This window comes from Montipora capricornis, chromosome 2 (genome assembly GCF_036669925.1).
Source record: "Montipora capricornis isolate CH-2021 chromosome 2, ASM3666992v2, whole genome shotgun sequence".
Taxonomy (NCBI): Eukaryota; Metazoa; Cnidaria; class Anthozoa; order Scleractinia; family Acroporidae; genus Montipora; species Montipora capricornis.
The window spans coordinates 19,121,792-19,139,291 of NC_090884.1; the positions used below are offsets into that span (position 1 = coordinate 19,121,792).

Consider the following 17,500-nt stretch of genomic DNA (forward strand, 5'->3'; position numbering starts at 1 on the left):
CTTTCAGAAAGTAAATCCATTTTTTCCATATTTAACAATTGACAAGAAACTACAAAAATTTTACAAGGATCAGTTCAGACAACACAGTGCATATTGCAAAACTGATCTCAACTTGAGACATTTCACACATGCATGCTACATTGTACTTGATGAGTTTGAACAAAATCTTAAGAGCATAGACAACTAGTAAACATCCCTGAAAGGGGCATTCCACAAAATTAATATTTTCAGCTGTATAGCAAGAAGTTCACTCTAGCATTATCTGCCGACTGGCGTAGGTGGTATTATCCTAAAAAGATGATTGTATATTAAGTAGATGGAATCCAGTCATCAGTATAATACACATATGCAAGGGCTATTCCATGTGGGTCCCAATGCTCAAGAAGATGTTTGTTTTTAATTTTAATTTTTTCTCTGACAACTTGTCATTGAATGTGTTTGGAGGTGTTCTGGGTTTCAACGTCACTACATGTATCTGAAGCATTACTGGGTTGGCAACTCATCAGATCAAAAGCATTCGCAAAGTTTGCGTGCAGGTGCAAACAACATGCATTTGTGATGTTTTTGCTTGAATATGTTGTCCCCATTTTGTTTTATAAGTACAACATTTAAAAAAGTGGCATCTTAAAGTTCTGTGCTGGTCCAAAAAGTTCATAACTGAAAAAAGGTTAAGGACTGGTATTCAGTTCTAAGAAGAAACTGAAAAGTTTGACAATGTGAAGAGTACTAAAGAAACTGCTTAAAACTCAACAGCATTGTCTGGATTTCTCAGTGACTTTATCCAGTCTTTTGTTCCACACTACCAACATGGACAAAGTGAACTCAATAAGATTATTGTGGTTTATTGCTGAGAAAAAAAGGCTGAATTTCTTCTCGCTCCTTTTAGAGCTAATATTTCACAAAACTGCGGCAATTAATACCAGGTGGATCCATCTCCCTAAGGACAAAAAACGAAAATGAATGTTATTGTCCATGAGATGCATATTACAATGCTATAATCTACAATATCATAATGATATTATTATTTTCCTAGACACAGGAAACTGCACATATCAGTTTTTATGGGGGCTGTGAAAATTAGTACAAAAAGTCATTCTTATTACACAACCAAGACAAAGAAAACATGATGAGCTAACCATATAAACATACTATAAACCACACATAAACCAATGACCCTTAACTGTTTGCCTTAACACATGTTCTTAAATTTGAGTCTAACCATAATTTTGCCTTGGACGCTGGGTTGAACATAGATTTGCAAATAATGGCCAGTCAAGGGGAAAAGAGAAATACCATCTTCCAAGTTTTGACATAGATGTTGACACCAAGTGTGTTGCATTATTACAATAATGATAGATCATTATTATTTGGCGATTGTGGAAGCTAGACTACAATTAAGTCACTCGGGTGCCACTTTGAAGCAGTATTTCCCCGTCAATAATCCTAGGATTAACAGGAAGCAGGGCCTGGACTTTGCACTTTTATTTAACAAATTGTTCTTTTCCTAATATATGGATGTTCCATTAATTAACAGGCCAACAGTCTCCCGAACATGGGTGTATCAGTTGATTGCACAGGGTATTTTGGTGGGCAAGTATTTATGATTCTGTAATCAAGCCTCACTATGGCAATAAATTAAACAATGTTATTGATCACACTACTGTGCAACTAGAACTTCTTCTGAGTGTAATCTCAGAGGCCAGTCTTGCAACCAATTTACCTTTTCATTGAAGAAATGCCCTGAGACAGGGACAAAGAACTTCAATATTTTCTATGTAGTTCTGGCCAGTACTTGTGTTCATTCCAACTTCACAAGTTGGCAAGGTGTTTTCTTTTAGACAGCTGCCTTTATGGGGGCAGTCAGGAGGTTAAGTGGCTATTGCAGAGTGGCAGCACTCTAAATGAACTGCTGCCTTGGTTCAAGGAGAAGGTTGACAACTTTCAAATAATGCTCTTAGAACATGTTACGTTTAATTAACGCATTGTAAATACATGTATGATTGATTGTAAAGGTGATTTCAGAAAACCCTTCCCAAATTATCTTGTTGATGAAAACTGTACAGATTGCATGGGCAATACCCTAGTGTGCAAACTGAACCAAACGTTGTGAACACTTCATGCTTCAAGAACAAATATGGAACACTCACCGTAGCCTCGGTTAGTTTCTGCAGCGCGTATTCCCAAACAAATTTAACTGGGTTTGGATCTCAAGGCCCAAAAATTCCACACAAATATATTACACATATCTGATGTGTCTCCTTAAATTAAATCACCACGATCTCACTTCCAAAATTCACACCGTCAAGAGTTATAAAGTGACACAGGCAGAAGACGAGATCAACCGATCGAAATGGACACTTCGCGTGTCATGCACGATTTTTAAGCACGATTTGTGCTCCCTATATGGCGCATGCGCAGTCGTTTTTCAGCTCTGTCCGAACAAATAGTGTTTTTGAATGAGCGCGCCCTTGAGCCTGCGTTTCGTGCCGCGGATCAGTGACTTGCGCAGTCGTTTTTCAGCTCTGTCAATAACGACAATTAGAGTGTTCAACAAAAACAATAATGTACTATTCATTGTCACTACAGTGGGAAAAGTAGTCGACTCAATAGAGAAATTGAAAAAGTGAACCAAGGCCTGAGAAATTACAGGAGCCGCAAGCTTTAACAATTTGTTAGATATTTTGTCGGGGCCAGTTTACTCCTGTTAGTTTCATTAAAATATCCGAAGATTTGACCTTTTTTAGAAAAATTTGGAGTTGATCCCTTTCAGAATATCCAATGGATCCACAGTGTTACCCACAGTAGGAATTTCTGAGGCAAGTCTAGGACCAACATTGGCAAAATGATTATTTAAGCACTCGGCACTTCTCTCGGAATCAAAAATGGACCCAAGATCTGTCTTCAACTCATTTATCTGAGTACTATCTGATTTCTTACCCATTTGGTCATTTAACACTTTCCATGTCGCTCTTTGGTCACCAGAGCTCTGCTCGATTTGTTTTCTAAAATACTCTTTTTTAGCTTTGACAACTCCTTTGTCAACAAATATTTTCTGAGACTTGTATGACTTCCAGTCATTAGGCTGGCGAGTTTTCATGGCCCTCTTCCTAAGCCAATCTCTCTTGAACACTTCCCGCTTCAATTCTTGATTTAGCCACTGGGATGGTTTGTTTCTCACTCTCATAGTTCGAATGGTGCATGTTTATCAATCACGCTCAAAAACACATTTTCCACGCACCCCAAGCATCATTAACATCGTCGAAATTCTAAGATCCGACCAAGGAGCATTCTTCAAATCGGCTACAAATTTTTCAGCATTCATGTTCTTGAAATTCCGTGACTCTATAATTCTTGCTGCCCACGGGGAATGGAAATTTCCCTAACCGCATCTCTGAGGTTGTGGTCACTAATCGAGAGCTACAATGTGGTACACGCCGGAACAAATTATTCATTCACTTCCGTTCGTAATGAAAAGATCAATGAGAGTTTGTGAAGTAATGCTCACCCTAGTCATATAGATGGTTCACGTGACGTCACAGCAGCCATGTTGGTGCACAGAAGAATAGAGAAAAAGTCTGTTGAGAATTTGACTCTATTATAATGCAAAACATACGCCATAATTTGCTATTGTTTTGTGCACGAACATGGCCGACTTATCACCTGATTGAAAACCATCTATCTTTAATTATTTGAGACAATTGGTAATTAACCATTAAATTCCACAATTTAATAGTATGAGCCTCTGGATTACAGAGAAAATTGCAATTCAAATCGCCCATAATGCAAATTTCATCATATTTGCTATCAACCTTTCAAATCTCTCGCAATAATCCAGGGGAGATTTTGGTGTTCTGTACCATGGAGTGCTAGAAACGGACTCAAATTAGGCTTCCTATTTCTAGGGCAATCAGTTCAAGAACCTCATCTTCAAGCTCTAATATTCTCGTATATGAAATATTATTTCGGAAATAGACACAAACTCCCCCACCGTGCTTATTTCTATCTCTTCGAACAATGTGATAACCTTTCAGATTAACCAGCTGATCACAGTACTGCTGATCCAATTTTGACTAGTTGATCGCCAATATATCCAGAGGCTCATTTGCCATAAATGGTCTTAATTGGTCAATATGCCTAGTAAGGCTGTTTACATTTATAGAGGCCATTTTGGACCCTCTAGTATCAAATATTAATTTGTCAAAAGACATGGATTCAGCAGAAGTTTGATCATCAAGTCGATTACAAACTGCACCAGCACAACTCAATTACCATTAATATAATCTCTAAAATTAGACGCAAGGCAGTGACGACCCTTACGGTTCAAGTGCATTCCATTCCTATCAAGGGAATCTTCCTTAATGTTATTGTTGCTCATAAAATCCCATTTCTTTTGCTGGCAGCAGGAAGAAAGCAATCGCTTTACCTCGTAAATTTTGTTACAAAGAGATCGCTGATCAGTTCTCTGGATTATCGATGAAAATTTGCAACGTTAACAGACGGATGCTCAGCTTAATGCTTTCGACCAAATTGACCATTTTCTTTTTAACATGCTTTGGTTGTAAAAATATTGAAGATCCGTTACCAGGATTCATATTAAGAAAAAAGTAAAATCGTTCTCTGGTAAAAAGTTTTGAAAAAACTATGAGCTTTCGACAGACTGAACTGCTGCCTTCAACAGATAAAAATGTGTGAAGCCTAAAAGCGAAAGAAATTTAAATATAACGAAAAATTCGCATAAATTAAAGGGTAAAAGCATGTAGTGGAAAGAATGTTTAAAATGCTAAGAAAATTAGTGTTTCTTTAAGAGAATGTGATATTGTCTTGGGAGCGGGCACGAATTGTTGTCTGCCCCTACAGTTCTTTCCACTACATGCTTTTACCCTTTAATTTATGCGAATTTTTCGTTATATTTAAATTTCTTTCGCTTTTAGGCTTCACACATTTTTATCCGTTGAAGGCAGCAGTTCAGTCTGTCGAAAGCTCATAGTTTTTTCAAAACTTTTTACCAGAGAACGATTTTACTTTTTTCTTAATGCTTTGGTTGGTCAAAACTTATTTTGTTGGTGCCCACATGAAGAATAATTTTGCTGGGCTTATGTTTGGCAATTGGCCTTGAAAAATCTTTCATGTCTTCAATGGTTGCTCCAGGAAACGAAAACGAGTTAACGATTTGATTTCTTGATAAATTCTTTCTAATAACATTCCTTGTCATGGAGTCACCAATGACAACTACATCGGTCTGTTTACTTTGCAAGTTCTGATTTTCATCGTTCACTTTACCTGTATTCACCAATCTGCCCGTCGAGTTAGCAGCTGCCATCTTCTGTGACTGCATGGATCGGGTTTCGACAAAACACTGACCCCCATTCAACTGACTCCCTACTGACCCCCTTACTGAGCCCCCTACTGACCCCCTATAAAATCAATGGGAAAAGCCCAGAACTATCAATGGGACCCGATATGGCAAGCCGTTTGTAGCAAAATTTCATCTTAGATATATATGTTCAATCCTTTAAATAAAGGTTTAATTTAAAGTCATAAAAGGCATTCAATGCAATCCAATCCTTAAATTTCATATGCAATGCAATACCGCAAAATTAATATTGATTCAATCCAATCCTTAAATTTTATATGTAATGCAATACCACAAATATTGATTCAATCCAATCCTTAAATTAAATTTAATCTTAGATATATATGTTCAATCCTTTAAATAAAGGTTTAATTTAAAGTCATAAAAGGCATTCAATGCAATCCAATCCTTAAATTTCATATGCAATGCAATACCGCAAAATTAATATTGATTCAATCCAATCCTTAAATTTTATATGTAATGCAATACCACAAATATTGATTCAATCCAATCCTTAAATTTTATATGTTATGCAATACCACGAATATTGATTCAATGCAATCCTTAAATAATTTATGTGCAATCCGAAAATATATGTTCAATCTTGCTGGGACGAGTGCAGCCATATAGAACCAGAGTAAATGAGCAAGGTATAGAACAAAAGATGGCAGCAGAGTGAGAAGAAAAATTTGTCATAGAAGAGGAGTTTCCCAAATTTCTAGGAAAACTTGTGGATAGAACCAAGACAATATATTAATAATAATAACACAATAAAAATAAAACTACTTATGTAGCATTTATCCAGTCCTGTTCTAAGCGCTTTACATTATTTGAGAACTTTGACACAGAAGCTGCAGAAACGCAGGCCGAAGTTCTTGATCAAACAATTAGCCTGCTTAGGTCGATGAAAAAGTGTTGCAACCCTAGACATGAGGGACAAGGAAAATCTCGATTCCATCGCTGGGCCTTAGTAGATGTGCTTAGCAGAAGGATTCCCAACCGTGTAATCACGAGATAAACATTTCACAAGTATTTGACAATAGTATTTGACAATAGTTTTGCTTTTGTATACATTTATCTCGTGATTACACGGTTGGGAATCCTTCTGCGATAGAGGGCCAGACTGTCAACATGTAGAATTTGCAAACGGGACTTTGGGCGCGATGCTCAACGAGTTTGCCTTTGAATTCTAAAGGTCTCTGAAGAGTCTCTTGGCCGAGACGAAACACCGTGTCAGACTAGCCACGAACATTTCACAAGTATTCTGTGTCAAAGTTCTCAAATAATATATTGTCTCGGTTCTATCCACAAGTTTTCCTAGAAATTTGGGAAACTCCACTTCTATGTCAAAATTTTCTTCTCACTCTGCTGCCATCTTTTGTTCTATACCTTGCAAATTTACTCTGGTTCTATATGGCTGCACTCGTCCCAGGAAGATTGAACAAAAATTTTCAGATTGCTTATAAATTTAAGGATTGCATTGAATCAATATTAGTGGTATTGCATTACATATAAAATTTAAGGATTGGATTGAATCAATATTTGTGGTATTGCATTACATATAAAATTTAAAGTGCCCCTAACCCCAAAATATTTTTTTCACTAAAATGAATCTTTGCACCTGTTCGAAACGCATTGCGGCCATTTTTTCATTTTTCTAACAAATCCTGCCATTTTATAGGCTGCGAAAGTTGCAAAAATCCAATCATCTTTTGTTCACGACTGAGTCAGAAGGAGAGTGGGTCTGTCCCTGATGTGACGTCAAAAACTGATTTACATTGCATTAACTCTTTGTAAAAATGCATGCAAAGTAGATTGTGACGTCACATCAGGAATAGACCCACTCCTCTTCTGACTCGATCGTGAACAAAAGATGCTTGGATTTTCGCAACTTTCGAAGCCTATAAAATAGCAGGATTTGTTAGAAAAAGGAAAAAATGATCGCAATGCGTCTCGAACATGTGCACAGATTCATTTAAGCGAAAAAAATATTTTGGGGTTAGGGGCACTTTAAGGATTGGATTGAATCAATATTTGCGATATTGCATTGCATATAAAATTTAAGGATTGGATTGCATTGAATGCCTTTTATGACTTTAAATTAAACCTTTATTTAAAGGATTGAACATATATATCTTAGATTAAATTTTGCTACAAACGGCTTGCCATAACCCGATTCAAGTCCATCAATAAATTTAGCTTACCTGAAACTTTCAAGATGGCGAACGCATTGCAGATTTCCTACTCTTGTTCTCCTTTTACTGTTTACTGGAGGTTTTGTTGACGGAAAATCGAGCACAGAATAAGATTGAATATGATCAAATATTGCTTTGGTACGTATTGGGAAATGAAGCAAAGAGAAACGCTGACAAATGAACAGGCTAGCGAAGGCGAGGGGCCTTGGGACGACAACCTTGCCATAATAAACTTCCGGTTGATGTAATCGTGTGCGTGTAATGTATGTGTAGCTCGCGGTTAGTTGCGTGCCTGTTAATTTGCCAGAATTTCCTCGCTATTTTTATTGCTTAATTTTCTAGCGGTTACAAATACCATGCTTGCTGATATTCCAACTTATTCTGTGCTCGATTTTCCGTGACAAATCCTTCAGTCAAATGAGAAGGGAGTCGGAAATCTGCAACGTGTCCGCCATCTTGAAAGTTTCAGGTAAGCTAAATTTATTGATGAATTTGAATCGGGTCCCATTGATGGTTCTGGGCTTTTTTAATTTTCATTTTCCCATTGATTTTATAGGGGGACAGTAAGGGGGTCAGTAGGGGGTCAGTTGACCGGGGGTCAGTGTTTTGTTTAGTGTAAAAATCTGGGAGACATCACTGTCCTGGCACGCGACATGTTCTCTTCCGGTTGCCGTTTGCGTCTCAAAAACGCGCATGCTTGATTAAGCTCCCTTTTTACTCGTGGATATATCCACGAGTTTTGGTGAGGTTCTTTATGCAAATGTGTCACTCCTGCGTAACCGGAAGTTCGATCTAATAAGCCAATCAGGATGGATAATCACAACACAGCTTAGATCGGTGTGACTTCCTGTTCGCGAGGTTGTGCGCTGCTTTTATACTCAAGTGTTTGAGCACCTTTCGCTGCATTTAGAAGCAAGAAACGGAAGAATTAAAGAAATGGCTTTCTTCGAAGGTGAAGCAAAATATTCTGAACAAGTACAGATTGGTGCAAAAAAGTGTGCACCGCCTTTCACTGACCAGCGCGAAAACTTGAATGCATGTAGAAATGGAATAATCGATTAGTTAGCGATGGCCAAAAATGATGTGAGTGTCAGTAATAATTTCTACAAAGCAGTGGCAAAAAAGAGCTTACATGAGAGACTCTATCAAGAGGAAGAGACAAAATCACTTGAAGAGTTCAGGGAAAAGAAAAACATTGCAAAACGCCAAAACAGATCTGAAAATATTAAAGCAGCAAGGGAATAGGAAAAGAAAAGCAATCCAGAACTTTTCAGAGACCCAAACAGAAAAGCATAAAACCATTTAAGGAAAGCTATGCAGAGCTCAAGGCTAAATTAAACTGAAATTTGTCAAGGTCAAGGCTCTATTAGACATTCCATGTCAAAAGTGATTCAGTCTTTTTCGTGATAAGATAACACATGGCGCTGAATATATATGCACTTGCTGTGATCAGTTATGGTTCAGATCATCTGTATCTAAGTGTATCAAATATAATGATAAATATTCACAAGGTTTGTTGGAGGAATGTATAACTGGCGCAAAAAGTGTTAATATTACTGAATGGATCTGCTCTACTTGCTAAATCTGATGACATTAAACATTATAAGACCTGGCAACAAAAATCAGACCTTATTCAAAATTACCCTGTCATCTGTGCAACGAACTTTGAACACATGGTAGAGCTCTTTATAGAGGATGTGTTAAAGAAATGGAGAAATGGAGAAATGGTATACTTATTTCACAGGGTTGAATTCCAGCAAAGCGGATTACCTCACATACATGCAGTATTTTGGGTATCTAGTTGCATGAGAGCCCACCGTGCTGTTACACAATTATCCAACTATCAATACTAATGCATAAAGAAAACTTCAGCCTGCCAATTTTAAAGAATCGCGGTAACTTTCATGTCCACGAGTAACGACAGTGGCACTTTGATTTCATTGAGCATCGGGCTGCCATGCGGAGAGAGGCCCAAGAAATGATCTCTCGGAACAGATAGGAAGTGCCACTCGCGCTACTTTTTCTTCGCTATAACTTGTGCAAAATAACATTGAAGAAAAAGAGATTTCACGCTCACCTACACCTCGTGTTCTCTGGTACTAATGAGATCAATGAAACCTTTTTGTTTTCGTCAGTCATTCCGCCCGGAAAAGCTGATAACTAGTTTCCAGTCTATCAAAACCCAATTGAGAAAACGGGGAGAGATTTGGCGAAGAAAAAGATACATTGTAGGCAATGTCTGTAAACTACGCAGCTGGACTGTCTGATTATCCTCACAAAGGCAAATGTGGATTACCAGAGGTACGTACGCAAAGTAGAAAAGAGTTTTAACAGCTGGCATATTCTCGCGTAGTTGAGTTGAGTTAAAGTTTAAAGATGTTGTTGAGTTATCTCTTTTTTTATGTCATGGTGCCGCAGATTTTTGACTCCCCAGAACAGTTGAAAGGGAAAATGAAAGAATTCATAAGGCTTGTCAGCGAAGCAAAACACGTAGTCGTTCATACGGGAGCGGGTGTTAGTACGGCAGCCGGTATTCCTGATTTCAGGGGACCGAAAGGTGTTTGGACTTTGCAAGAAAAAGGGATATCTCCTCAGATGGACACAACTTTTGATGACGCCGAACCCTCACTCACGCACATGGCGTTAGTTAAACTTGTGGAAGAAAATTTCGTTCAGTACATCGTGAGTCAAAATGTGGATGGCTTGCACATCAAGTCAGGACTGCCAAGGTATTTTAGACACTGAAAACTCTCTTTGGACGCTTTCCATTTGACAGAACTGACCGCTCAGACGGGGCATTACAACGCTTGCAAATTAACACACTTCGAGGATGATATATACTCCTCCAGAAGAATACGAGGGATTATCATGCAAGTGTTCCTTCAAATTGTTGCATTTTCCTTGCAAACTGACGGGTCTGGCCGCCCATTTCTGACAAAAGGAAAGCACCCATAGTTTGCAGGTCTCGGCGCCATTTTGAATTAGTGTCCACGCAAACTCCAAATCGAGGCTCTAAAAAAATAATAGTTAAGCAGACCACCCTGGAGCACAACAAAGTTTTCGCCTGTGGGAGGTGATTGTGTACAGGAAAGATCAACAAAATAAGCCCAGAACTGGTTGATTGATTAATTTTAACCTTATAGTTAAAATTAGGCACATATTTATTTGGCAGATTACAGTTTGCATAACCATTCGCAAAGCATGCAGGTGGACAATCAAACTAAGTTTCGCGCTACTCCTGCTAAAAATGAATGGAACTTAAAAAGTTACTGTGTACAATTCAAGACCTCACATTCCAACACTCTTGCCTAGTGTCTTCTGGATTATCTAAATCTCGCTGATTAGCATCATTCATGATTCATGAGGTGTACACGTAAATAGGCCTTTTGCAGCTTGTGATCGCACGGTACAACAACTGCCATACTGCAATGCAAATTGCTCATTGGGACATAAGAAATTACAGTGCAGCTCGGAGATAAGCGAACCAAAATATACGCAAAAAACGCGCATACGCAAAACGCGTAAACGCGTCAAAAAAAAACGCAGATGCGCGTCAACACATACGCAAAAAGGCTCATTAGTATTTATGAGCTCTCCCTTTGTCTTTCTTTTGTCGCCTTGTCATTGTTCAGTCTCAATCGTTTGCGGTGTGGTGAATGTGAAAATAATTTGCGTGTTCTCTGGTCGGTGCGCAAAAAAATCTCACCATATGCTTATTCTAATGGCGCAAAGTCCTTCTGGTTGGATATTTGTGTTTCAAAGCCAAAGAAAAAAAATCATCAAGTTTCCTTTTGGAGAAATATAAACCTAGCGACAAACTGCACACAAGAACCTTTTTAACATCGAAATTTACATGAAAGCGTTGAGAGCGATATCAAAACAAACTTCGCGCCGCGCCGGTGCTTCCGTTTAGTCGTAAACTAAAAAACACTACTCGTAAGCAAAGGGCTCGTCATTAGCAGTTTTGTACAGCCATTCATCATTTAAAGTTGAGTATTTAACTCCTTCTGTTGTTTTGGATGTGAATACTTAAGTAAAGCGTGACGCTCACCGATAGGTGAAAAAATGCAAACAACTTTCGGGTCCAAGGGCCGTTGCGTCTGTCACTCGTTAAACTTAACAACACAACTCTTTAGCAAAGGGCTCATCATTAGCAGTTTTGTACAGAAATTCATCATTTAAGGCTGAGAATTTTACAGCTTGAGTTGTTCTGTTGTAAATTCAGCAGTAAAAAATGATTTTTTGGCGTGGATTTTCAGCCCGACAGTGAAATCACACACTTTTGCCGGCACGTGACATAACAATTTTAATTCATGTAATATCCACATCTTCAGTCCTGTTGGGTTTCAACGGGTACAATGCTTTCACTTCAGACACAAATTTTTTCTTCAAAGGCTCAATGATGCGCTGATCACATTTATAGGATTTTTATGCAAGGAAAATTATTGGGTTAATTTTGGGCACGCGCCGGCGAGAGGCCATCGTGATGTGATTCGGGACATAATTCGCTGATTCAAACGGTGAAATGCTCTCAGTACAAAGAAAAGATTTTTTTTAAAAACTTTCTATGATATGCCAATCGAATTATTTTGATTTTTTTACAAGGAATTATTGGACTTTGCATGCGCCGGCAAAAAGTCATTGTGAAATGACTGTAAATACCGCGTCACACTGAAAAACACTGAAAAAAAATGTCTTCGGTTTTTCGGGTCATAATTTGCTGATTTAATTTCGCTCGTCTCTCGAGACCTTTGTTGCATGTAAAGGGTATTAAACTTCGAAATAATGCCCTGTGGATGCTTTCGTCGGCGGCATTTGCGGATCGAAATTGACAGTAATCAAAGCCACATACCGTATGCAAATTTTCTACTTGTCGGCAGTCACACAATTTATTCTTTTGTTTCCGCAAACAATGCAGGAAAAGCAAAATTATGGTTATGAATAACAAAGGCACAAACGCGTATAGGATACGCAATTTTAGACGCGTCAAAAAAAACGCGTATACGCGTATCGCGTGCGTTCATTTTGCGTCTGCGTTGTTCTCTTATCTCCGAGCGGCACTGTAGATGCTCTATGAGCGTACACTGGGTTGCCTGTGGTACAAAGGGACTGAGTTGGGTGGTATTAAACTGCAGGCGGGGGTCATTAAGACCATTTAAGGGGTCACCCAGAAGTCGTAAGAGCAGAGGCCCTGTGGTTCACACGTTCATATGACGAAACAAATCCTTTTCTGAGGTTAAAAACCTGGCTACCGGCCTTTTAATCATTTGTCAGAAAGAAAAAATTCCTGTCATCTTTAGAAAAAATAGACACGCATTGCTTAGGTGTGGTACTGAAGTAACACAGCGCTTTATTCGATATTGTCAACTGAGCTGCGTTTTGTCTTCCAGGAGATTCAAGTTGTCTTTGCGTAATATGTAGGTCTAACAGTACACAACATTGTTTTGGTATTGTATATTGTAGTGCCATGATAGAAGTCTTAGATTAATAGCCTCCTGAGAAGACGTGGTTACTAGCAAAGTCCTGAACCCAGAAAGATTGAAGAAAATAAAAGGGAATGGAGAAACATTTGGCTTCTGGGCTGACATGTTGATCATTTTCAAGTTCCCTCACTTCTTTTCACCACAAGTGTAAGCGTGCACTCTGGGCATCTGACAACTTTGTGAACAAAAGTTCACTGAAGTTAAACCCTTGTCCGGTTGGGTTAGTATCTGGATGGGTGACCTAAAAAGTATACCCGGTACGACCTCGTAACAGAAGCATAGGACCGAAAATTCTATTTTAACGCTATCAAATGCGAACAAAGTAAGATACAGATTTTGTTAGCTTGCTTTATGCAAAACAAATATTGATACACAGTTTTTAGGAAGAGCAGAAGGAAGTTTTCAGGATTTACGACATGAAAACAACATTAATTTTGAACCACGAATATAAAAAGTTACCATCAGCGAAAAACATTTTGGAAGATTTTTGTTAAGTTGAATTTTGTTATTGTAGTTTTGGCTGCACCGAGTAAATCGCACATCAAATTCAGCGGGCGCTGTGATCAAGTTACAGTGGCATGTGTACTTGCGAAACATTAACAGTGAAGCATATGTGTCAAGTTATGCCAAGATACCGTTGTTAGTTTTCTTTTTCTTTCAAGTGTTATATATGTGACCATCCAGGGGAAAACCAACAAAAAGGTGATGACACAGGCACGCCATTTTAGCACGCTAGACAAAAGAAATTTTCTTTAACATGGCAGTGCCGTGTCGTAATGCACGCCTCATTAAAATTTTCTTGTGTCTGATACTACAAGTTGTAAACAATAGAGCGTGTTATACCAAAGAAAAGAGCGTGTCAGCAAAAGTAAAATTGAGCACCACGTAAAAAGACACAGAGTGAGTGAAATTGCACGACAGCTGCGTCAAAACGCTCGCTAAAAACCAAGTATAACACGCTACTCCCAAAGCCGAGTGAGGGCCGACTTACCTGAGGAAATAGCTGAAAAATCCCCCAGAATACAGTGTTGTGCAAAAGTAATGCAAACGTATTTCGCCGAAATTCGTGGCTTTTCCTTGCTTTTCGACGAAAAAATATCGAATTTTCGATGGAAGCGAATTTTCAACGAAAAGTCATGATAATTCTCAAGGCCTATTGTTTCCAACTACGCGAATTTTTGAATGAAAATTCCCCCGGAATGAAAATGGACTTTGAATTTTCGTGCGAAAAATCGCTCTGTTCGATAAATGACCTCAAAAAATTCAGCGAAATTTCGCCCTTTATTTGCTCTTCTCGAACATTCCCACGTATTTTCTGGACAAAAATTTGCCACTTTTGAATTTGCCGCGATGATTCTTTTCTGCCGTCATTTCACAATGTGTAAGCTCTACAACAAACTCTTGTTCGTGAAGCAATCGCAGTTTTTGTTGTGTGAGGAAATCTTTTTTTTTTCGTGGGAAATAGGCGATTAAATTGTCGGATCATTGAATCTATTTTCGATACGACTTTATTTACGCTAACCTTAACGCGTTTATTTACACGTACATACCCTTGTTCAGCGATGTTGTTGATGGCAGCCGCCAATTCATGTCACAAAAATTCGCTGCTTCAAATTTTGTTATCTCGAATTTTCGTTTGGTTACCTCAAAAATTCGCTACTTCGAATTTCGCTATCTCGAATTCTCGAGAAAAGATCGTGAATTTTTCACTTCAAACCCTACGAAAAATCGTTCGAAAATTCGATGACTTTTCGTGGAAAATTCACGAGAACAAAGGACGAATTTCAACGAATTTCGTTTGCATTACTTTTGCAATTTTACGGTGCCTGTTTTGGCACGCATGTGACACGCAACACGCCACGCTAAACAAAAGGTTTGGGAGTGTCTCAGTGTGCACAACAAAAGCCACCGTGACATCTATTGTGCTACTCATTAAATATGCGCATATGGCGTGTTGTATGTCACGCTCAGCGTGCCGTGTCATGCACGCGTGCCCATGTCATCACCTTTTTGTTGGTTTTCCTGTGGATGGTCACATATTTTGACAAGAAATGTGCGAATTCAACACAAAGATCACAATCGCCCAACTCTTGAGGTTGACCATTTCTGCAAAGTCAAAAATATACTTTCCAAGACGAGGTTGTTTTTCACCAGGTAATTCCATCATTTTGGGAATAGCAGTTCATCAGCGTCACAATTTTTTTCCGATTTTGGGGCTCATTTTGTTGAAACTCCAGCACGCTTCCAACAGACCTGTTTATTTTCGTGATTTATGCGCTACCACAAAAATTCTCCCCGTATCACATTTCAACACATGTATGCAAATTTGTTAAGCATGAAAATTACACAACATGATAAATTTACAAAAGCTAGAAATTTCACAGAAGTCTTTTCCAGCGAAACTTTTACTGAAACAAACAACATATTTGCTATAAGAGGCAAGAAACCCTTCCTATTTCAGTTGCGTGCATGTAAATGAAACACAATCGCTGTCGCAAAGCATATGCAATTAAATTAATTTGTGACAGTTCACATCAACCAACACATTGGCCAAGATTTCCAATGGATTGTGTGACAACCTCTTGGTAGGCCTCAGTTTGATGCCCAGACTCAATGTCATTTGTGGGTTGTGTTTGTTGATCCTGTGTACTCTGATCTAAGAGGTTTTTCTCTAAGCACTCTGGTCTTCTTTTGTATGGCTTACCAGTCTACACTATAAAAAAGTTACAACACGTCCAGAATGCCGCAGCGCGCCTCGTCACACTTACAGCAAAGCATGATCACATTACGCCTGTTCTTTTTAATCTTCACTGGCTTCCTGTTAATCAACGTATTATTTTTAAGATTTTGCTTATAAACTACAAGGCACTTAACAATTTGGCACCGTCGTACATTAATTTTGTGATTTGCTTTCATCTTACACTCCATCACATCAAATACGCTCATCATCCAAGCAACTTCTGGTTTCTCCATCCTATAACATGAAAACGTATGGCGCAAGATCTTTCTCTGTAGCAGCACCGTCATTATGGAATGCTTTGCCATGTGAAATTAGAAACGCTCCGTCTGTCTTTTTTTAAAAGTAGATTAAAAACTTTTCTTTTTAGAAAAGCTTTTTATAATTAATTTTAGCTGTTTTAAGTGTTAATTTTAAAGTTTTGTAAGGTGCCTTTGAACAGTAGGATACTGGCGCGGTATAGATCTTTTATTATTATTATTATTATTATTATTATTATTGTTAGTAATACTATTATTATTATTATCAAACCCTTTTCGAAAGAACCTTGACTGTAAATAATAAAGCACAAAAGAGACAAGAAGCTTTCATTCAATAATTTTTCACTGTCGCATTTCCAATTTTTTTTTACCTTTTGCTGAGTTGTCATAAAATGAATGTAACTTGCCAGACAACTTAGATGCGACTTCAGTAAACACAGTGATGCATTCAAGGCATTCGATTCCTTCAATGTTTGTTAAATCCATAAAAGAATTGCCATTTGACTTCAGTGTTGTATATAATACCAAGTTAAAGCTTACAAGATATCCAACGGGGAAAAATGAAATTGTTGTCGAAGACCATTACTCGTCGCTTTAAAGATTCCAGATATTTATTTTTCATTGCCTAAGTTGTTTATCCAATTGACGTTCCATTCTTGAGCTCCATAAGGGCATATTTGTAAGATGCACTGAAACGCCATTTGCGTTACAATGACTTTCAACTCCATTCCAGGTTAATAATTAAATGTCCTCCCGTGTGCACCAGAGAAATCTATGCATTACCCCAGCCCCCTGAAACCTAACAAAATATGCACAGAAGACACCTCTAAGTAGGGGAGTGACAGGCAAGACTTTTACCGACACGGGAAAAAAAAAAAAAACCACGAAATGCAACGCAGATTCTGACTGGGTTTTGCAACCAAGTAACAAAGAAAATTTTAATTACAGTACCGGGCAAAAGTAAGTTGACAGTCTCTTTAGAGTCTCGATTCTCGACCCTATCCTCAATTTTTGTGAGGATCGAGGATCAAGAATCGAGGAACGTCAATAGAGAATCGAGTGGAAAATCAAATAGAAGCAATCAAGTAACTAATGAGCTGATCATGTTGATTCCTTGATAGACTAATAGCACAAATGCGACTGGGAATATGAATGGAAGATACAGTGTAAGCCTGCCCTTCGGGAGTAACGCAGAAAACTGAGCGAGTTTAGTCCTCTTTTGAATCCAATTGCTGAAATTGGGAAAAATCACAATGAAGGACACTATTCTGTGCAATTGCAGAGGAAATAATTATTCTTCAGCCGTATGATCCAATCAACATTCACATGGACTGTAAACAGTCTTCGACCCTATGGAACCGGAGTGGTACAGCACGGCTTGAAACTATTTGTGCATTTGCCACGGGTCTGACTAGGTGAAACCGCGGATTCAATTTCCAGTTTGACCAAGGTAAAACTTCGTCTGTGGTAAT

The 17,500-nt window shown here is 38.3% G+C and overlaps 1 protein-coding gene and 1 long non-coding RNA gene across 6 annotated transcripts in view; one reads left to right on the forward strand and one right to left on the reverse strand.

The window, feature by feature from the left end:
• Positions 1 to 9,695, reverse strand: part of LOC138039016 (uncharacterized) — a 30,880-nt gene extending 21,185 nt beyond the window's left edge. The window contains exon 1 of the long non-coding RNA XR_011130348.1: positions 9,626 to 9,695. This is a non-coding gene — a long non-coding RNA (uncharacterized lncRNA). The remainder of the gene's footprint in view (positions 1 to 9,625) is intronic.
• Positions 9,696 to 9,705: 10 nt separating this feature from the next.
• The window catches only part of LOC138039011 (NAD-dependent protein deacylase sirtuin-6-like), a 126,211-nt gene continuing 118,416 nt past the window's right edge, over positions 9,706 to 17,500 (forward strand). For all 5 annotated transcript variants that reach the window (XM_068885153.1, XM_068885154.1, XM_068885155.1 and 2 more), the window contains exons 1-2: positions 9,706 to 9,849; positions 9,967 to 10,277. In XM_068885153.1, the coding sequence (XP_068741254.1) occupies positions 9,784 to 9,849; positions 9,967 to 10,277 (377 nt within the window). In that variant the 5' untranslated portion in view covers positions 9,706 to 9,783. The remainder of the gene's footprint in view (positions 9,850 to 9,966; positions 10,278 to 17,500) is intronic.